This window comes from Emys orbicularis, chromosome 13 (genome assembly GCF_028017835.1).
Source record: "Emys orbicularis isolate rEmyOrb1 chromosome 13, rEmyOrb1.hap1, whole genome shotgun sequence".
Lineage (NCBI taxonomy): Eukaryota > Metazoa > Chordata > Testudines > Emydidae > Emys > Emys orbicularis.
In genome coordinates, this window is record NC_088695.1 from 27,247,155 (window position 1) to 27,270,285 (window position 23,131).

The following is a 23,131-nucleotide window of genomic DNA, read 5'->3' on the forward strand; positions in this document are numbered from 1 at the left end:
AGACCAGTCAGTTTAACTTCAGTACCCAGAAAGATAATGGAGGAAATAAAGAAATCAATTTGTAAGCACCTACAGGATAATAAGTAACAGTCCACATGGATTTGTCAAGAACAAATCATGTCAAACCAACCTAGAATCCTTCTTTGACAGAGTAACAGACCTTGTGGATCAGGGTAAGCAGTAGATGAGATATCCCAACTTAAGAAAGGCTTCTGATACGGTCTCACATGATGGTCTCATAAGCAAGCTAAGGAAATATAGTCCAGATGAACCTACTAACAGGTGGCTGCACAACTGGTTGAAAAAAAACAAAAAACACACCATATTCTGTTTTTACCAATGGTTCAGTGTCAAGCAGGAAGGGCATATTGAGTAGGGTTCCACAGGGATCTGTGCTAGGTCCGGTTCTATTCAACATCCTCATAAATAATTTGGATAACAGCACAGAAAGTATACTTAAAGTTTGTGGCCAGTACCAAGCTTGGAGGGGTTGCAAGTGCTTTGGAAGACAGGATTAGGATTCAAAATGATCTAGACAAACTGTAGAAGAGGTCTGAAATAAAAACCAGGATGAAACTCAAAAAAAGGACAAATGCAAAGCACTACACTTAGGAATGAATAACCAATTGCACAAAATGGGAAGTGACTGCCAAGAAGGGGTACTGCAGAAAAGCATCCAGGAGGTTAAGCAACAAACTAAATATGAGTCAACATTAATATTGTTGCCAAAAACAAAAAAACAAAAAAAAAGGTCGTCATTCTGGGATGTATTAACAGGAGTGTTCTAAGCAAGACACAAGTAGTAATTCTTCCAGTCTATTCATCGTTGATAAGGCCTCAGCTGGAGCCCTATGTCCAGTGCTGGCTGGGCACCACACTTTGGGAAAGATGGGGACAAATTGGGAGAAAATCCAGAGGAGAGCCACAAAAATTAAAGGTCTAGAAAACACGAACTACAAGAAAAGATTGAAAAACTAGGTTTGTTTAGTCTAGAGAGGAGAAGGCTGAGGGGCACATGATAGTATTCAAGTAGGTAAAAAGTTGTTATTGAGAGGTGATAAATTGTTCTCCTTAGCCACTGAAGACAGGACAAGTAGTAATGCAACAAGGGAGATTTAGGTTAGAAATTAGGAAAAAGTTTTTAACTGTAAGGGTAGTTTAGCACTGGAACAGATTCCACAACCTCCGTAGGTAATCGCCATCACTGGAGCTTTTTAAGAGCAAGTTAGACAAACACTGGCCAGGGATGGTCTCAATAATACTGAGTCCTGCCTCAGCACAGGGGACCAGAAAAGATGACCTACTGAAGTCCCTTTGGGTCCTACATTTCTATTATCTGAACAGGACTTTTTGCTTTATAAGCACAGGGTGGAGGAGGGGAAGAGAGAGAGACACACACACACACTCAAGTGCATAGATTTCAACCCAGTTTCCTTCTTTCAGCAGGACATCACAAGAGTTGACCTGTGCAGACTGCAGTACTTAAGGTCCTTCTAAACAGGAAATACATTAATAGGACAAGAATACAGAAGCAGTTTGACAGCAGCACTACTAACTGCCAGCTATACAAACCCTCTGCAACAGAGCTGTCATTGTGCAGTGAAGTTTCCAGTTTATATTCAGAGTTTAACAAAATGGAGTCTTTCCAGCACTAGGCAAGACAATGAATGATTAATTCAGATGATCAAGCAATGTTAAGTTTTGTTGCTGGTAGACTTAACACACACACACACACACACACACTTTGATTTTTAAAATCTGAAGCAGAGGTATTTTGGAATTTAAGCCCCAATTGTTTAAATAAACTCTTGGACCCTAACACACTTGCATTTAAAGAGAATGTAGTTTGAGAGACACAAAATTGAGCACTAGTGAGCTTTTAATCTGATTCTAGGATATGAAACCAGAATGTTCCAAGCAGTTCTCCCATCACATTAATTTTGAAATGAAGGCTCAATTTGCACGATACAAAGACCGGTCTTAAAAAAGAGTTGTTTAATGTTACAGCTTAGGTCTGTATAATCCCTCACTTTGGTCTTGCACATGGATCTGATACAAATGCCTTGGAAATCAGCAATTGTAAGGGCATTTGCAAGGGAAGTGGCCAGTGGGGCATGGCTAACTTCAGAATCTACTGCAAAAGGAGGTGATAAGGCATCTCTCACCTGTGTGGACAATCCAGATTTTAATACAATTTCTCAACATGTTCAGACCTTGATAATGCAAGGGGAAAAAAGAGGCATCTTATTTCCTGCATATTCTTCCTTCAGCTGAAAATTTCAATTGGCTAAATTGTCAAAAGAGTTGGAGCTGAACTGTGTGTGGCAGAAAGAGAGAAGGCATTTTATCCCCAGAAGAACCATCTACTCTGGTTTTATCATTCATGTCAAATATCCTCCTCTTTGGTTTTAGAGCCAACCAAATGGAAACTATATTCACCAGTCCCAAAATTACAAGGCTAGTTTACATCCCAAAAAGCAAGATTCCCATAACCATTTTATTTTCAATATAAATAAAGAGTCCCTGCCATTATCTGAAGTCGTACTATAACATTTTAATAGTACAACACTCCAGTGTCATCCCCCAACATATCCAAAGCTTAAAAAAAAAAAAAAAAAAACCACCCTGTTCTAGACCGCTAGTATTCTACACTACTCCCCAAAATGCCAGAAAAACAAAGTACAGTACACACACATGCTGGGTAATGCAGCATACCCTCAAGACCAACCAATTCTAGCTACTTCAGACCCTGGGGGAGTTTGACAGCAAAATCAAGGGAAAAGACTGCTCTCCACTAAACAATTCAAGTGTGAGGCACAGTTACATAAGTAGCAGCAGTTAAAGTGCATATAGCAAGTTAGAAATCCAATAGCAGGCACTACTGGATATGAGTGCATGCACATGGGTGAACCAGTCCACTCTGTCAAAAGGGAGTGAGGGCAGTCTCCACCACTTGTTAAATTCTCCTTAGGCTACCTAGCAAGACTTCGGATTCACCTGGAGCACATGGAGACAAAGTTAATACAAATGGGTTCACCCTCAACCTAAACAAAATGTGTTTTCCAATACATTTTTAGAGCAGGGACTCTACCAAGTAAGAGTTTACCTAGAGAAGCCACTTGTTTATTATAGACCATTTTCTTTAGCTGGGCATGGCACATAGGCAATTCTCTACCAAAAGCTAAATTTCTTTTTGGTTATTTTAAGACACAAGTTCTCCAAGCCTTTATTGTATTAAAATGTATAGGCTGAGTATCCCACATAAAGCTCTGCTATAATGCATTTGTTCCCCCCCAAAACAGCCTGCTCCATATCCCAGACAGACTTCTTGCAACATGTCACAAACCCATTCCCTACCACAGTGTTTCCCAAACTTGGGACACCGCTTGTGTAGGGAAAGCCCCTGGCAGGCCTAGCCATTTGTTTACCTGCTGCGTCCGCAGGTCCGGCCGATCGCAGCTCCCACTGGCCACGGTTCGCCGCTCCAGGCCACTGGGAGCTGCTGGAAGCGGCAACCAATACATCCCTCGGCCTGCGCCGCTTCCAGCAGCTCCCATTGGCCTGGAGCAGCGAACCGTGGCCAGTGGGAGCCGGGATCAGCCAGACCTCCGGATGTGGCAGGTAACAAACCGGCCCAGCCCGATAGGGGCTTTCCCTACACAAGTGGCATCCCAAGTTTGGGAAACACTGCCCTACCAGATGGAATGCCAACATGGCAAGATGCCTATTTCCAAAATGAAAGAGAAACCTATTCCTAACATGACTGCAAAGACCATCTAACTCATAGAGAGGCCAGACAGATTTCATTTACAGTTAACTTCCAGTCTCTGAATAGGAAAAAGTAGACTAATTTTTATTACAGTTTTATCTCCTAGAATGGATCCACTCCTCCAGATGCAAGTCCTAAATTTAATCATTCTAAAAGAACTGAGACAAAAATTTTCCCATTCTTTTTTGAAATTGAAAACTCTTTATCCTGGAATGTTTGCGAACAGATTACACCTCCTGTCAATACTCAAACTGAGGAGGCGAAGCTAAAACAAATTACTGCAATTTGGAACCAAAGCAAATAATTGTCTCCATATCATTGAGAGATTTTTAGACCTTTTTGACATTAGACCTTAGTTGGGACAAGAAGCAGATAGTAGATAATGTTTTCACCCCTCAGCTCAGAAAGAGCCGAATCTACAATCGAAAAATAAAGTTTGCTGGTACCAGCAAACCCTCCTAGCATAGAGTCAGCTCCTACAAGCAAAAATGTGCTTTTGCCAATATAGCTTATACCAGTTCCCTGAACAAAATAAGCTAGACCAGGAAAAACACTTACCGTATATACTCGTTCATAAGCCAAATTTTTTTTAGTAAAAAAGGGAAGCACCAGAGACAGGGGTCGGCTTATGAACAGGTATAGAGAGGGAGAGGTGGGACACAGCCCCTCCCCCCAACAGAGGGAGCAAGGAGAGGCAGCACAGCCAGCAGAGACAGAAGGGAAGAGGCGGGGCCAGTCCGGGGCTGGCAGGCTACAGCCGTGCTGCTCAGCCCCACCCCCCAGAGCAGGCTATGGCTGCACCGCCCGGGCACTGGAGCACGCTGCAGCCACGCCCGGCCCAGCCCGCTGGAACATGCTGCAGCCGCGCCGCCTGGTCTGGCCTGCTGGAGCAGGCTGTGGCCACGCCGCCAAGCCTGCCGGAGCACCTCCAGCCTGGTCAGAGACATCCTCCCCTGGCGCTCCCCAGATAAGGTGGGAAGGGATGAGATGGGGAGAGTGTGGGGTCCCGGGCTAGGGTCATGTGGGGGGTGGTCAGAGGGGTTACTCCCCTGACTCCCAGCTTCTCCCCCCAAAAAAATTCCCCACCAGTTGCTGACCCGACCCTCAGGGTAAGCAGCTGGCGCGCCGAGACACTTTGTTTACTTAGAAAAAAGAACAGGAGTACTTGTGGCACCTTAGAGACTAACAAATTTATTAGAGCATAAGCTTTCATGGGCTACAGCCCACTTCTTCAGCTGTAGCCCACGAAAGCTTATGCTCTAATAAATTTGTTAGTCTCTAAGGTGCCACAAGTACTCCTGTTCTTTTTGCGGATACAGACTAACACGGCTGCTACTCTGAAATTTGTTTACTTAGGTGTGTGAAATGTGTATACCTGCAGATGCTCGAGGTAAACAAACTCTCTCAGACCACCAGTGGCTTATCCTGATGGCCCGGGAGCCAAAGTTTGCTGACCCCTGAATTATAGGGTCGGCTTATGAACGGGTTATAAAAATTTTCCATTTTTACTTATCCATCGGGGGGGGGGGGGTCGGCCTATAAACGAACCGGTTTATGATCGAGTATACACGGTACTATTTTGAATTACCATACCTCCTAGGAGCCCTCGTTGTGCACCAGGACCTCATTGTTCTGAGCACTGTTTTTTAGCCAATATAACTGCATCTGCACTAGGGCTTCTGCCATTATAATGTCTATGACTAGGGCTCCTAGGAGGAATGGCAATTCAAACTAGTACGTGCTTTTCTGGTCTAGCTTATTTTGTTCAGGGAACTGGTATAAACTATACTGGCAAAAGCACAATTTTGCTCATAGGAGCTGACTCTACGCTAGGAGGGTTTGCTGGTATAGCTAGTAAAAACTGGCTGGTATAGTGTAGATTAGGCCTTTCTGTGTTGACTTCTTTTCCATTGCAATAGGTTCAATTGGTGGCAAAGCAAGTAATAATCATCCCACCATTATAGGGAAGGTAACAAAATAGCAACGTTGCTGCTACAACTAGACACAATGGGAACAAGCAAAAACCAAATACCAGTACTTTCCTCAAACCAGAATTAGACAGAGATTAACAAAATTGCTGTAAACTCAAAATACTTCCAAGAAACTACAGATTATACACATTTCACACACCTCTTTGCCCTGAAACTTGCTGAGAAGCAACTAAAGGACATGGTTTTCTTTCAGAAAACACCTAACTACTCTGAACATTAGGTTGTTTTTTTTAAACTGAAGCTCATATTTCCTCCTAAGAGGGATGATGCTTTGTACTAGATGAAGAAACCTCTCTCCAAAAAGTGTAGGCCCCAGAATTTTCAGATTATGTTCCTATTTTACACAGATTATACCATGCTTGTGAGAACATCTGGACACTTTCAAGTAGTGCATTAAGCAACATGACTAACAATTGTCACCTGTTTGTTCTGCCATCCTCTCTGAAGTGAAAGCTTAAGTTTCTGAAATCAGAGCTTCAAGAGCCAAGGTCCTAGGTACTCACCTATACCTTAGTGATAAGATATATCTGAATGTCAGAGGAGGAGCCAAGCCTGATGAACACAGCAGAGCACACAATCGTATTTTGAACAGCTATGTGATCTACTGTAATTCTCATCGCCTGGTGCCTCAGGTAGTAACAGCTTGGTTTACAGGTGGCGCTTGGTTGTACCACTACTGCTACGGTGACCCACCCTCCTCCTATTTGGGCTCTGAAACTGATAGTCCAGTTATCAGAAATCGAAACTGCAATATCAAAACACTCAAGATTGTAATGTGCCGAGGAATCGTTCCGGACAATGACTATTTGAAATGTCTAAGTCAGCGTCACTGTTTCAGTCCCCTCATGAGCATTTGACATAATGAAAATAAGAAACAGGATTTACAATTTAGGTAGCTGTTGCGGTGCTGCTCTTTGGCTTTAGGTCAGCTATGAAGCCGGCTTATGTTTTCTTTCCAGAATTTGACAAAATAACATATTTTACATTGGACAAAGTAGATGATACTCCAGTTTCATCTTGTAACTTCTATTTAAGACTGAGGACATGTTTGTAGTGATCCATTTCTCTCACACACACATACACACACACACACACACGTACGTTCACAAGGCGAGTCTAGTTGGTACCTACCCGATACCATAAGAAAAGGTTAGCATAAATTTTCCTGTAGCTAACTGGTTTGGGAAAATATGTATACCATACTGATCCTTTAACATTTTCACTAGCAAAAGAAATCCTGGATTTTCTTGCAGAATGGCAGGCACTCTCACAACTTACTCTTGTGTCTCCAAGAAGTCTACCACCATACTCCAACTAGTCTCATTTTTATTGGTGGTATTCGGACTTCCTCACTGAGACAATGCAATGTCATTTTAGCCTGACCCACGCTAAAAAGGTCTTATGGAGGCAATGGGCCAGGACTCTGGAGATTTGGGTTCAGTTATGCCACAGACTTCCTGTGCGGCCTTGGGCAAGTCATTTAGTCTGTGCCTCAGTTTCACCATCTGTAAAAAGTGGAGATGGTAGCACATCCCTTCCTCAGAGAGATACTGTGAAAATACATTAAAGACTGAGGCACTCACATACTTATGACCCCCATTACTGTAGTATCTAAGCTACACATGTCTCAGAAGCAGCCTGCCTGCCATCTTGTTCTTGAAGAAATGCCTAGGAATAACTAAATGGAGCCCATTACAAATGCAAAGGAAATATTGCCTTGCCTTTCCTTTGATCTAACACAAAGCAGCCAAGTACAGTTTGTCAACATCTGTACTTCCCAATTCTTGTTCTGTCTTGGCAATGAAATCATGAAGGTAAGACATCAGTAGGAAGTCCACTAGCTGACACCACTTCCCACCTCTTGCTGAAAGGAAGAAAAGCAAAGGGTCGATATAGGTGGAGGATACTAAAAATCTGTGCACTTGAATAACTACAAAGTATTAATTCTTTAAAGCAATTTCCTTGTTTAAGTTTCCGCCCAAATCTATCAAATTTCAAGCCTGACACCTATATTTTTTCTTCAAACCCAGAGATGCCATTGTGACATTATCTAATAAAATATGACCACATAGATCATTGTTATACAATTGCAACAAATCTTGTACAAAATATGTCAAGTAAGGTGTCTATGGAAAGGTTATGATTTGCTGAATGTGATTTTGCTGTTTGTATGCATGTATCATTTTTGTATTTGAAGTTATGAGTATTGGCTCTATACCTGGATTTCAAATGTTTGCTCCTGTAGTAGCACCCACAAGATATTTAACCTGCACATCTTGAAGGGGCTATTCAAGTTAAGCGTTCTTTAACGGACCACTTAACTCACAATAGAAGATGCCTATCAACACTTAATGGACTTCCCTGCTGTGACAAAGCGAAATCATGCATGGACATGCGACTTGCCCATGTGACTCCAAACACCATCTTGCTACCTGTAATTTTCCACTAGCTGTGCTGAGGGCTTTGTTTGAAACAATGGATTTCCCTCCACGCGGCAGAAGCTATAAAAGGCACTGGAAACATCTCTGTTTTACCTCTTTCCTGCTCAAGCCTCTGGACTATGAACTTATACTAATGGGAGCATTATAACCAAAGGACTGAGGACCTTCCAATGATTTGGAAGCAACCAGAGACTTGACTTAAGCCAGCAGTTTATTCCATCACTGCTACAAGCCTGATCCAAGAACTTTGCAATTATTGTATGTATTTGATTCCTTTAACAAATTTTAACTCTCACCTTTCTTTTTATAAATAAACCTTTCGATTTTAGATACTAAAGGATTGACAACAGCGTGATTATTGGGTAAGATCTGAGTTATACGTTAACCTGGGTATGTGGCTGGTCCTTTGGGATCAGAAGAACCTTTTGTTTGATGAAACTGGTTTTAAATAACCACTCATCTTTAAGTCTGGTGTCTGGGTGTTGAATCCAGGACTGGAATGCCTAAGGAGACTGCTTTTCTGACTTCTTGTTAGCCAGTGTGGTGAAACAGAAGTTTACTTTTGTTGCTGGTTTGGTATATCTTATGGGAGAACAACCACCTGGTGGTCTGCCTGAGGGGGCCATTTAGGGATCTGGGGCAAAAAATCTGTCTAGGGATTGGTCCTGTTTTGAGCAGGGGGGTGGACTAGATGACCTCCTGAGGTCCCTTCCAACCCTGATATTCTATGATTCTATTTCTCAGCATTTTGTCCTGAATTTCGTATTCTCAGTTGTGACCCACGAAGGCACTGTTACAGCCATCTACTCTAGTTTTCCCTACTACCACCTTTGAAGCAAACAAAGGTGGTACTAAAGCAATACTTCTCAAACTATGGTCCAAGGAGCTGCTTCTATGAAGGATGAATCATCCAGTCTTGATGCAGTGAAACTTCATAAACCTCAGCAGTTTGCAGTGTTGGTCCCAGGATATTGAGAGACAATGTGAGTGCAATAAAATCTGCTTGGACCAACTTCTGTTGGTGAAAGAGACAAGCTTTCAAGCTTACGCGCAGAGTCCTTCTTCAGGTTAAAGCTTGTCTCTTTATCCAATAGAAGTTGGTCCAATAGAAGACATTACCTCAACCACCTTGTCTCATTGAATGGCAAGTCAGAACTCTGGGTTTCCAACAGCTTTGGTCAGCTAAACACAAAGACAAACTTCTGCATCTTGTTTAGCAATTGCATTCTTTGTTTCAAGGGTTTTATTCTTGTAAACATGGACCAAATTTGGAAACAAATAGAGAAAGGCAGAACCAAACAGAGTAACCTAGAGAGATTAGAGCCAAGAAGGGTGAGGGATGCAAATAAGGAGTGTGTGAATGAATGCACCCCTGTATTCACACCCTCTACACTACTGTAATAATCTTTGTTCAAAAATATGCCTTGTGTGGTATCATTTGAAAACTAAACTCACTGGTCGATAATATGATGAAATGTGTGTAGTCACATTCTATGAAAAGTTAAAAACATAAGCTGAAATTAGATCTGCAATGTGTTTACCAGACAAGTCTGGGTAAACCAGTTTCTCAGAGACAAAACACAAGCTGATGCCTCTAGCCAGGTGTGCATTCACCTAGTGGCCATTCTTAGACAAGGGGGGGGGGGGGGGAGGAGAAGAGGGGGCAGGAACAAACAGATCTGCATCTTAGCAAACAGCATCCAGGAACCTCTTTCACCACCAGACTCCTTGTCGCTGTCCCCACAGTGGAAATGAACTTTATCTATGGGTAAACCTTAGGAAAATGTTTTTCAGAAAGGTGACCAATCTATGAAAGTGAGGGGCAAACACACAAAGTTCTCTCCCTATCCCTCTCTTTCTCTGTCACTTAAGACAACACAAAGAAACAGCATTTGGACTTCAGGAGCAGATCTTGACCTGAAATTGGGTCAGCCCTGTTCCTGGGAGCATGTGCTAAGAACTTCACCTTGAACCAAGTCTCATCTGTTAAGTTTTAATGCTAGGAAGTGTTTTAATTTTATTTCTCTTGTAACCATTTCTCATTTTTACTGGCTTATACTTGTACTCTCAAAACCCATCTCCCTTGTAGCTAAACAAACATGTTTTATTCTTTAATTAAAACTAATCTGGTGTTGAATTGTTTGGTAACTCCATTTAAGATAGCAGACTGTTGTATATTGGTTCCCTTAGACAGGCAATGGACCTACTGTCTCTGGACTGTCCAGGAGAGGGCTGGACAGTGCTGAACACATTTTAGGGGAGAATCTGGGACTGGGAGAGTGTTGGGGTCACCTACATGTGGTAACCAAGCCTGCTGAAAGCCAGAGTGTGGCTGGTGTTTGCTGACAGGTTGCTGGGGTCAGAGTTGTTGGACCAGGGCTATGGCTATACACAGACACTCAGGGTGTGACCTACCTGCTGGCAGTCTGTCTGTTAGCAACCCAGGTGGGAGCTACAGCAGGAAAGCATTGTAGGCACCCAAAGTTGCAGGGCAGGGGTGACAGCACCTCAACACTCTGGATGGCACACCAGAATGTCATAGTGTGGCATTAAACAAACAAATTCCTACATGCCAAGACATGGAAACAACAGACAAGATGCAGGGAAACAGGGATAGAAAGTAACCAAACTCATTCCATGAAAATTTATCTTCATCTTGCCTCACTATTCTAGGACATTTATGTAGACCAAACCTATGGTCGCCATGGAGATGTGGAACCAAGACTGGGATGAGGAGATGTGGCCAAAAAGCAGACCAAAAAAAAAAAAAAAAACACCACACCCCCACACATGCACACACACCCTTGAAATAATCTAAAACATGAAGAGGTTTGAGTACCGCTGATCTAGAGCTATGTTTTGTTATCCTTATTGTCTTAAATGCAGTCTAAGTGTTAGTTTTTAAATTCATCTTTGAGACTCTTATGGGGTAAAAAAAAACTTCACCTTAAGTAATTGGGCCTTAGACAATACAGCATCCCCCTCTCACAAATGTGATTACGGTCAAACATATTATTGTGAAAAATCCACACCCCCGAGCAACACAGTTAAACCAACCTAACCCCCAGCATAGATAACACTAGGTCAAAGGGAGAATTCTCCCATTGATCTAGCTACCACCTCTTGGGGAGTGGAGTACCTTCACCAACATTAGAATCCCTCCCATCGGCATGGGGAACAAGGTGGGTGAGGTAATATCTTACTGACCAACTTCTGTTGGAGAAAGAAACAAACTTAGGCTACATCTACACTACAGGGGGGGGTCGATTTAAGATACGCAAATTCAGCTACGCGAATAGCGTAGCTGAATTCGACGTATCGCAGCCGACTTACCCCGCTGTGAGGACGGCGGCAAAATCGACCTCCGCGGCTTCCCGTCGACGGCTCTTACTCCCACCTTCGCTGGTGGAGTAAGAGCGTCGATTCGGGGATCGATTGTCGCGTCCTGACGGGATGCGATAAATCGATCCCCGAGAGGTCGATTTCTACCCGCCGATTCAGGCGGGTAGTGTAGACCAGGCCTTACAGAGCTCTTCAGGTCTACATTTAGCTTTCACAGACCTGAAGAAAAGCTCTGTAAGCTTGTTTCTCTCTCCAACAGAAGTTGGTCCAATAAAAGATATTACCTCACCCCATCTTGTCTCTGTAATATCCTGGGACCGACATGGCTACAACTACCCCATGCGTGCGTGTATTATATATATAAAAATAAAATTAAAATAAATATTTTAGCCACTGTGAGAAACCTCAGGATAGTGTGCAGTGACATTAAAACAGGAGTACAGAAAACAGTTTGAAAGTACCCATTTAGCAATTGTTTCTGAAACCAATTAGTTTAGTTTTGCTGCACACCTTTTAATTCTTATTTTGGTGGCTCTGGAAGTACATGTTCCCTAGTGTATTAGCACCTCTTGTGTCCCAAATGTCATTACTTCTTAGTTCTGAAGGAAGCCATTTCCACTTTAAGTTTACTATTACACCACTAATTACAAAGTCTATCATTCAGTCACAGCAGCAAACTGGCAGGTACTTTGGAAGTCAAGAAGAAAACACACCATGGAGTCATACTCTTAAAGGTCACTCTCTGTTCCAACTCGCAAAAAAAAACCTCTCTCTTTAAAAGTTTAAAGATTTCTATATTTATTAGAAGGCAAAACGTTAGTGTGACAATAGAGAGCCTAAAATTAAGTGCATTAAGCAATTTCAGCTATTTATAACAAAGTAATATTTAAATAGTTCTTACCTTGCAACATGCATCTATATGCAGATTCAGATATTGCATAAATGTGTGGTGGCATTTCGTGACGTTTCTTCCCTCTGTACATCTCAATGATATTTTCCGAATAAATTGGGAGGTTCTTGTAGGGATTTATGACTACGCAGAACAGTCCAGAATAAGTCTAAAAAAAACCAACATCAACAGCAGTTTGGTTAGCTATTTTATCTTACATTTATATGTCCACTATTAAATGAAGCCACAGAGGCCAGGAAAGCTTCATCCTTCCCAAATTGTGGGCCATTTCTGTGCTAGTCTTGAACATTAGTCACTTCAATAAAACCACCACCTCAAACTATTTAGTTCAAAAATATTGGCTGGTACTTTGAGACATCTAATAACTTGTATCCAAAAGAGCTTAGTTATGATAGAGGTGAAGTCTTGAGCATTTGATTCCTCCTCATTCCCCAAAAGCAGATTTGAATTTTCCCTCTTTGCAAATGAAAAACTGTAGTATATTACACTAGTACATAACAACCACAAAGTAAATGTTTTCCATTTTCACTAAACTTGGACACAAATTGCATCAAAGGTAGAAAGCAGATTAGATTTAAATTTTACTCTGATAAAATGTGCTTTTTTTAAACACAACTAAGTTTTTTGGATCATGCTTGCAAAACTTATGAAAATGTAGCTGTTCACATTCAGAGTCTACTCACTCAGTTAAGGAAGAAATTTTGAATTAGCTGCTGATTTCTACAAGATGATCTAGTAATAAATACTGAACAGCTGGGTTGCTCCTACTGCTATAGAAAACAAAGAGCATCCCCCTTTAAGACATTCCTCCAGGCCACATCTCTAGGTAACTGCTTTCAAAACTGCATCAAGCTAAGTAAAAATTAATCAATAGTTCCATAACAACAAGGGCCAGCTATAGGACCTCTTCCCTCAACAAAAATAGGAAAGTTAGTTGCTAAACATCCCAGAACAGAAGCCTCAAACTCATTTGGTGCAGAGAGCTAGATTCACGGTTTCATTACGGTCTGTGGGAGAGGATCCAAGTTCAGGACTCCACAAATTCCTCAGGGTATGGCTACACTTGCAAATGTACAGCGCTGTGAATTAAACCTGCCTTCGTACATCTGAGTAGGGAAAGCGCTGCAGTCTGTCCACACGGACAGCTGACAGCGCACTGTCGTGGCCACATTTGCAGCACTTGCAGCAGCATTGGGAGTGGTGCATTATGGGCAGCTATCCCAAGAGCACCTCTTCCCATTCTGGCACTGTGGGAAGGGTGCGGGGCATTCTGGGTCTTGTCCCAACACCCCGTGATGCATCGCTTCACATCCCACCAATCCCTGTGTTTCCGTCCACATTTGGCGCCATCTTTCAACACCATCTTTCAACGGTTTCTGTGCAGCGCAATCTGTGTTCCGTTTCGGTCTGCGGGAAATGGAGCCCGAACTGCTGAGGAGTACGCTGACGACGCTCGCCAGCACGTCACGTTTGGCAGTCGAGCTATTCCTTAAGATCCAAAGTGACAGTGAGGAGTCCGACGATGATATCAAGTCGCGTAACGCATACAACACAAAATTGCTTGTGGCGTTCACGGACATGCTCAGCACCGTGGAACGCCGCTTTTGGCCTCGGGAAACAAGCACTGAGTGGTGGGATCACATCGTCATGCAAGTCTGGGATGACTAGCAGTGGCTTCAGAACTTTCGGATAAGAAAAGCCACTTTCATGGGACTGTGTGAGGAGCTCGCCCCCACCCTGCGGCACAAGGAACAAGATTGAGAGCTGCCCTGCCGGTGGAGAAGCGGGAGGCTATTGCAATCTGGAAGCTGGCAACTCCAGACAGCTACCAATCGGTCGCAAACCAGTTTGGAGTGGGAAGGTCAACCATTGGAATCGTGTTGATGCAAGTTTGAAGGACCATTAATCGCATCCTGCTCAGAAGAACCATGACTCCGGGTAACGTGCAGGAAATAGTGGATGGCTTTGCACAAATGGGTTTCCCTAACTGTGGAGGGGCAATAGATGGGACGCATATTCCTATTCTGACACCACCCCACCTAGCATCCGAGTACGTTAATCGGAAGGAGTATTTCTCTATGGTTTTCCAGGCGCTTGTGGATCACCGTGGGCATTTCATTGACATTAATGCAGGCTGGCCCGGAAAGGTGCATGATGCACGCATCTTTCGGAACACTAGCCTGTTCAGGAAGCTGCAGGACGGGACTTTTTCCCCAGAGCGGAAGATCACAGTAGGGGAAGTCGAAAACAGGCTTTAAGTATATATTATCCAGTCCTCTACTGTAATTCTCCATTGCTCAGTGACAAAAACCTGCTCCCCACAAGCCACCACTACTTCTGTTTCTGCTCTCTTCTTTCCCCAGAATTCTGTTTCTTTTCCTATGATTTACTGTCTTCTGTTCACCCTTCTGCATTTCCTTCCCACCAACACCACTCAATTCTCATCTCCCTGAGGGCTTCACTCTCACATCCTTTCTTATTCCATGCACTAGAATGTTCAGCAATTCAGTAGTCAATTTTGACAGTGAAGTGTCACTACTTGGTTTTAGAGCTGATGCTCAAATGAGATTAATAGGGAACAGCACAGTTCAGAACCATTACAGAGAATGTAACAGGTTATCTGCAAACTTAGGGAGATAGGGTCTGTTTACACCCTGTTCACATTTGGAAGGTTTTTTGCATTGCAACCATGAAGGAATAGAATTTTTTTTTTAAAAAGCGAAAGCTGCAATTCTAGGAAACCTGAATGTGTCATGGAGGCCACAAATTCATCAACTGGGCCATATGCTTGGACATCCTTCTCCTCAAGACAGGACGTTTGAAAGGCAAGCCAAATTTCTTCCCCCTATAAGAATACATCTGTCAGTGAATTCCTTAATTAACTAATAATAAAGGTATCATAAATGGAAAGGAGAGAGGGAAAAAGTGGAACAGGAAGTCAGTCTTTCACTTTGCCTACTAGGAGAGATTGAGCAAAAATTAGTTATCTGCTACAGCAAAGTGCAGCCTCCAGGCAAAGATTAAACTCCCTGAAAACAATCTTGTAATGCCCAGAAAAAAAGTGTTAAAAATTTATCCACGTTGCCTCCTGGCAGATTTTCTCTGCAGAGTCTGTCTCAGCTCAAGTAGCAGCTATCAAATTCAGCTAGTGAGTTTGAAAATATACCCACATACCCTTCTCTGCATTCATATGATATGTTTTCATTACGCATTGTTTTTTATCTATCAGTTGTACCCTTAGTTCTCTTATTCCAGAGACAGCATTCGTCACAAAGACTTGCATATTCCATAGGTGCTGCTTTTGATATAAATATATGAACAGCTGTTGAATCAGTCACAGAATACTTGTTTTTCCCCGTACCCGCATGGCCCCACAGTATGCCAACATTTTTATGGCTGACTTAGAACAACGCTTCCTTAGCTCTCGTCCCCTAACGCCCCTACTCTACTTGCGCTACATTGATGACATCATCATCATCATCTGGACCCATGGAAAAGAAGCCCTTGAGGAATTCCACCATGATTTCAATAATTTCCATCCCACCATCAACCTCAGCCTAGATCAATCCACACAAGCGGTCCATTTCCTGGACCCTACTGTGCTAATAAGTGATGGTCACATAAATACCACCCTATACCAGAAACCTACTGACCGCTACACTTACCTACATGCCTCCAGCTTCCATCCAGGACACACCACACGATCCATTGTCTACAGCCAAGCTCTAAGATATAACCGCATTTGCTCCAATCCCTCAGACAGAGACAAGCACCTACAAGATCTCTATCAAGCATTCTTAAAACTATAATACCCACCTGCTGAAGTGAAAAAACAGATTGACAGAGCCAGACGAGTATCCAGAAGTCACCTCCTACAAGACAGGCCCAACAAAGAAAATAACAGAACACCACTAGCTGTCACCTTCAGCCCCCAACTAAAACCTCTCCAGCGGATCATCAAAGATCTACAACCTATCCTGAAAGATGATCCCTCACTCTCACAGATCTTGGGAGACAGACCTGTCCTCACTTACAGACAACCCCCCAACCTAAAGCAAATACTCACCAGCAACCACACATCACTGAACAAAAACACTGACCCAGGAACCTATCCTTGTAACAAAGCCCAATGCCAACTCTGTCCACATATCTATTCAAGTGACATCATCATAGGACCTAATCACATCAGCCATACCATCAGGGGCTCGTTCACCTGCACATCTACCAATGTGATATATGCCATCATGTGCCAGCAATGCCCCTCTGCCATGTACATTGGCCAAACCGGACAGTCTCTATGCAAAAGACTTAATGGACACAAATCTGACATCAGGAATCATAATACTCAAAAACCAGTGGGAGAACACTTTAACCTGTCTGGCCATTCAATGACAGACCTGCGGGTGTCTATTTTACAACAGAAAAACTTCAAAAACAGACTCCAACGAGAGACTGCTGAGCTGGAATTGATATGCAAACTAGATACAATCAATTTAGGATTGAATAAGGACTGGGAATGGCTGAGCCATTACAAACATTGAATCTATCTCCCCTTGTAAGCATTCTCACACTTCTTATCAAACTGTCTGTACTGGGCTATCTTGATTATCACTTCAAAAGTTTTTTTTCCTCTTACTTAATTGGCCTCTCAGAGATGGTAAGACAACTCCCACCTGTTCATGCTCTCTGTGTATATATTATCTCTCCTCAATATATGTTCCATTCTATATGCATCCGAAGAAGTGGGCTGTAGCCCACGAAAGCTTATGCTCTAATAAATTTGTTAGTCTCTAAGGTGCCACAAGTACTCCTGTTCTTTTTTTAAAGGGGGGGGGGTGTTTCTTGCAGTCCTCAAGAAATGCAGCACTGATGCTCAAACGGAAAGTATTCCCTAGCACAGAGGTTCTGAACCTTTCCAGACTACTGTATCCCTTTCAGAAGTCTGACTTGTCTTAGAACCTCCATGTTTCACCTCATTTAAAAACTACTTGCTTACAAAATCAGTCACAAATACAGTGTCATAGCACACTATTACTGAAAAATTGCTTACTTTCTCATTTTGTCTGTATGAAATTTTAGTTTGTACTGACTTCACTAGTACTTTTTATGTAGACTTTTGTAAAACTAGGCAAATGAGTTTATGTACCCTCTGAAAGACGTCTGTGAACCCCCAGGGGTACGTGTACCCCTGGTTGAGAACCACTGCCCTAGCACTTCAGAGTGGTAGCCGTGTTAGTCTGTATCAGCAAAAACAACGAGGCGTACTTGTGGCACCTTAGAGACTACAAATTTATTTGGGCATAAGCTTTAGTCTCTAAGGTGCCACAAGTATTCCTCGTTTTTGCTCTAGCATTAAGACCTTCAGGATGAATGTTTAAGGTCATTAATAATAAAGCCATTCAGGGAGCTCTTCATAAGATAATGAAGAACACGTGCTGGAATTTCCAAGTCTATACTCTTGATTTTCTAGAGGGAAGCAGCACAGTTCTTTCTGCTGCTGGGAGGAATCCTGTTAAGCAGGCAATCCACCTTCTCAATTAATTAAGTAAGGCACATTTCAGCATTAAGTAAAGAAATAGATTAGCCCAGAGGTACAGATTTCCTTACAAAAACAGAATCTGAAGTCTTGTCTTTGCTCATAACCCCCATACAACATTCATTCCAGTACTTTAACCTGGCCTTGATAGTAGGCTCTTTTGTGAATGGTGAGCATGCAAACAGGAGTAACTTACATAAAAAGCTGTTAATTAGAAGGAAGCTGGATCTGTGTTTCCAAAAGGACCTTGGACAGCAGGTCCGATCTATTCTGCCTGCCTCAGATAACCTGTAGCAATGTTACTTGCTAGTGCTACAGATGCATACATTTTAAGTCTTACTACAGGTCTTTGACTGCTCTACATGTTCCTAGGAAGGGAACAAATGGTAAGAAAGGCACATTGAAAACTGCTCCAGCCTGGTCTGACACAGGGCCTCTGCTTCATAGCCCCTTCAACTGGAAGGGTTTCGTTATCCATTGGATAGGTTCTCTAAACCTTAAGTGTTTGAGGCTCCACTCTCACAGGGCTACTGCAGTCCTCTTCATTCAACACAAAATAGGACTTTTTGCATAACTATAACCCTTGAAAGTGTTTTCTTCGGTTTATCTGGTTAATTACAGGGCTTGCTGGACCTCTAACCCCTTCTCTGACATGGCTCTAAGGCAGGGATTCTCAAACTGGGGGTCGGGACCCCTAAGGGGGGGGGGTCATGAGATTATTACATGGGGGGGGGGTCGCAAGCTGTCAGCCTCCACCCCAAACCCGGCTTTGCCTCCAGCATTTATAATGGTGTTAAATATATTTAAAAAAGTTTTTTTAATTTATAAGGGGGGGGTTGCATTCAGAGGCTTGCTATGTGAAAGGAGTCACCAGTACAAAAGTTTGAGAACCTTTTGAGAACCTGCTCTAAGGTATGAGGCCTTATGTTTACCTCCCTGGGGTGGAATCACACAACTCTCTCACTCAAGACCAGATCCTGGACTACTGCACCCCGTATACCAACAGTGATTTCTCAGCAGGTCAGACTGGGTTAGGTACCTGCAATTCTTCCCTTTGGGTGCTATAACAAGTGGTAACTAGTAAGGCTGCGATTTAGTCACGGAAGTCATGGAATCCGTGACTTCCAAAGACCTCTGTGACTTCAGCCAGCTGGGAGCTGCAGAATCCCCTGCCACCTGTGGAGGCAGGGAGCTGCGGGTGCTCCTGGCCACCGTGTGCAAGAAGGGGAGCCCCACAGCTCCCCACCACCATTCCTGGCTGGGGGGACCCCTGGAGTTCCCAGCCCTTCTCCCCTCCCCTCCCAAATCTGCCCAGGCTACCCATTTTGTCATGGGTATTTTTAGTAAGAGTCAAGGACAGGTCATGGGCTTCTGTGAATTTTTCATTATTGCTCGTTACCTGTGACTTTTACTAAAAATATCTGTGGCCAGACAGCCTTCTCCAAATATTTACCATAGTTGGAACAAAGCATAAAGGAAGAGAAAACAAAGAATTTTAAAGTCTGTGCACAAGTCTATCTTACTCAGAGGCTTGTCATCTCTTCGCAGAGACCCTAGGCAGTTCACTCTTTACTCCAGACCCCTGGGGATCAGGGTCTGTGAGAACAGCTTCTCATCAGCAACTCCCAACAACCATTGCCCCCTCCCTAGAGAATGACACTTATCCCACCCAGAAGCTCTTTTGTCTCAGGTTCCGCAGGGTTTTTTTTGTTCTCATGTGTTTGCAAGCTGGGAATCTACCCTCTAAATACACTAGTTTGTGAGTGCTCCATAAGGAGTTGGAGGTGGGGTCATCCACATGAATGCTTCTAGTATGGTCTCTTACCTGTTTGTGAAGTAGTTGTTATCTGAGGCCTTTATTCTTTTTTCCTGCCTTTTATAGGCAGCTTATGTTGGCTTCCTCCAATACACAAAGTTAAATATTGGTATGCTTACGAACTTTGTTTATATAATCAAACCCCTTAACATAATGAATCCTGTAACTCACATCCATCACACATCCCCTCATCTACATTCCCTGAACTTTGTGGAGGTTGCCTAGTCCACAGTTAGAAGATGGGCCAGAAAAAGGCTAATGCAGGGCAGCTAATTTGGGTATGTAGCAGGACAGGCTGAGGGAAAGGAATGGATACTAAGTCAGAGGTATTCTGACTAAATTCAGCAATGGTGTGAGGGGGGTAGTCTGAATCCAGGAGGGCTCTGAGGAAGAGATCTGGGATTGAGACCAGAGGCTAATGTGTTCAGGAGAGGAGTATTGTGGATTAAGAACTGAATTTTGATGCGTTTGGCTTGTTTTATGTTACTGATGTTCAAGTTTTTGTTCATCTTCATTTCCAATGAAGGAAATGCCCAGACAAAAGTTTAAAATGGGGTTAACACTGAGAGTATATCAGTAATTAAGATAAAATTCATTACAAGCTCTGATGGCGAACTAAAGAGGCCTCTTCCTGCAAACCACAGTGTGCAGCAGCCCTTGTAAACCTGTCATTTCCAACACACTTTTCCCAATCAAGCTAAAATGGCCTCTCTCACATGTGCAGCATTCTTGAACTGAATAGTTTAAGCCTAAGAAATACTGCAAGATATGCTGTGCATGCATAGTGTATGATCTTCAGAAAGTCATAACACAGACCGCCATGTATTCTATAGTAAATTGCACCTATGTTCTGCAGCAAGAACACTGGATTCCATGAAATCTATTGCAGCAGAATGTAGGCTCTGTACAGTCTAGAATTTTTTTCCCCCCGAAACAGCTCTTACTGAATCAAATATGACTGAGGGAGATAATATCAGATAGAGGGATAGTGTACTTCCAAGGTCAATTTTATATTGCCTCATTTTTAGAGTACTGCAAAATATTGCAGTGAAAATGTATAATTACATTATAGAATTTGTCGGGAAAGGAGCGGAGGAAGAAGCAAGAGGTTTCTAGTCTCAATCATAGAATATCAGGGTTGGAAGGGACCTCAGGAGGTCATCTAGTCCAACCCCCCGCTCAAACCAGGACCAATCCCCAGACAGATTTTTGCCCCAGAACCCTAAATGGCCCCCTCAAGGATTGAACTCATAACCCTGGATTTAGCAAGCCAATGCTCAAACCATTTCAGCAATTGGTCAGGGGACAGTGCTGCATTTGGCACCCAAACTGAAGGTGTGAAAAGGCAGTTTATTGCACAAACCTAAACACATTAAATGGAGTTTAAAAGTGACCAGCATGACAGTGTTAAATGTTGACGCCAACATTTGTATTATCAGACTGAAGAAGGAACACCCCACTAAAAGGAATGGGCAAGCAAGAGCTTGGGCCTACTGTGTTCCAGCTGCAAAAACTAGAGCAGACATCACTATCAAGTTTCCATTGTTTACATTTGGGTGTTTCTCTTTGCAACAATGAGGGCAACATGATTTTTGTGGGGTAAAGAGCTTGGTTTCTGGACCACAATTCTGCAGAATTGGAAACATAAAAGGCCCTGTCAAATCAAGGACAAGTTTCAACAGAAACTTAGAAATGGTGCTAACCAATAGAAAGTGTTATTAATTTCAGTTTTCCCAACTCAGGCAATTTAGACTACAGACTGCTAAACACAGGACCTCTAATGGGAAGTATTTTACCCTTTCTTCTAGTTCTCCACAGATGAACCATTTCTGTTCAAGCTTTCAGAACACTCACTGTAGCACAAAGATCACACACTGAAAATTCAGCCAGTTATAATCAATTGATAAAGGGGGCTATAATGAAAACCTGCTATAATAAATTTAAAGTATGTGCATGTATTCGGTTATACAGATTTACAAAAAACACACACTTTCAGCTTTTCACAAACATTAAATTTTCAATTTCAAAACAGGGCACTTGTTTGGGTAGCACAAAATTCTGTTTTGCTGAAGAAAAGGATGTTGGCAGTACCAGTCAAAGGAAATCAGGAATGCTGGAATAGACTATCTTGGCAAGGCTCCAAAGACAAACATTAAAGCAGAGCTGCAACAGAAGTTTGTTATACAAAAGTCTCCTTCAGGACACTAATTGTGGAGCCTGAATGCTTCCAGATGCTAAGGCTTCAGCCAGCAGTATAGCAAAATCCAAATTACTAAATGATAAACTATCCAATAATGTAGCACTCAGGTTCCTGGCACAGAATTAGTTGGAAACTGTATTATGTTTCAAATAGCAAGCTTGCCAATAAAGAGGTACTATCTAAACAATCTGTGACCAAGTACAGAGTTCATTATATCATTACCCCAGAGTGTGGGAGTTCATATTTTGATGGTATCTTCTGACACCGACAAGAAGTGCACTAACTTACCACAGGTTTAAGAAAAACCTATGAAGTTTACAGAATCCCTCATCACTGTCTGTTGTCCTCAGGTATATAAAGTTGAGACTGTATAACTTTTCACCCTTTGGCAATATCTAAACTTCAGACTCTTACAAAAAGATTTCCACTGGTTCTGGTGGGAACCCTAATGCAAGCTTCTGTGGCCAAGCTTTTTTCAAAAGCCACATTCAAATTTTTCAGCAGGTTTAATTAAATATGGGGATAAAAATGCAAGAAACCAGAGTCCTGTGAACTAGTAGAGAATCTTACAAAAATATTCCCTACCATAGACATAGTCAGAGACTGAAAAAGTTATGACTCAAGATTTTAGTATGTTTTATTGGTAACTAAACTTCTTTAAAGTGTCAACTGGTTTGTACATTGTAACACAAAGGGTGGAATCCAGGCTCCTGCCTCAACATACACTTTAAATACCATTTTATAAAATCTGCTATAAAGAGCCTTAGTTGAATTTGAAGATTTAGAATATACTAAACAAACTGGCTTGAGTAATCAGAAAATCTGCTGACAAAACTCAACATTTATCCCCAACTCTTCAATAAAGGGTGTCAAATGATTGGCCCCTTTAAGAGGGAGTGGGATCCAGTGCATGTGGACTGATTACCTGCTGCCCAACTGGGCTTAAGGGAAAGCACCTGGGCTTATGAAGTGGGAAAGCTGCAGGTAGTTGTTGGCAGATGTCTGCAGACATTTCAGGGATTAAAAAGGATCCTGCAAGGCCCTGAGTTAGAGGGAATGCCTATGGAGATTCAGAACCTCTTGTTTGGAGTTTGGCAGAAAGCAGAAAGATAGACCCTCGGGGAGG

The 23,131-nt window shown here is 42.5% G+C and overlaps 1 protein-coding gene across 5 annotated transcripts in view; it reads right to left on the reverse strand.

The window, feature by feature from the left end:
• The window catches only part of MYH10 (myosin heavy chain 10), a 153,228-nt gene that overhangs the window by 119,894 nt on the left and 10,203 nt on the right, over positions 1-23,131 (reverse strand). For all 5 annotated transcript variants that reach the window (XM_065415571.1, XM_065415572.1, XM_065415573.1 and 2 more), the window contains exon 2: positions 12,445-12,601. In XM_065415571.1, the coding sequence (XP_065271643.1) occupies positions 12,445-12,601 (157 nt within the window). The remainder of the gene's footprint in view (positions 1-12,444; positions 12,602-23,131) is intronic.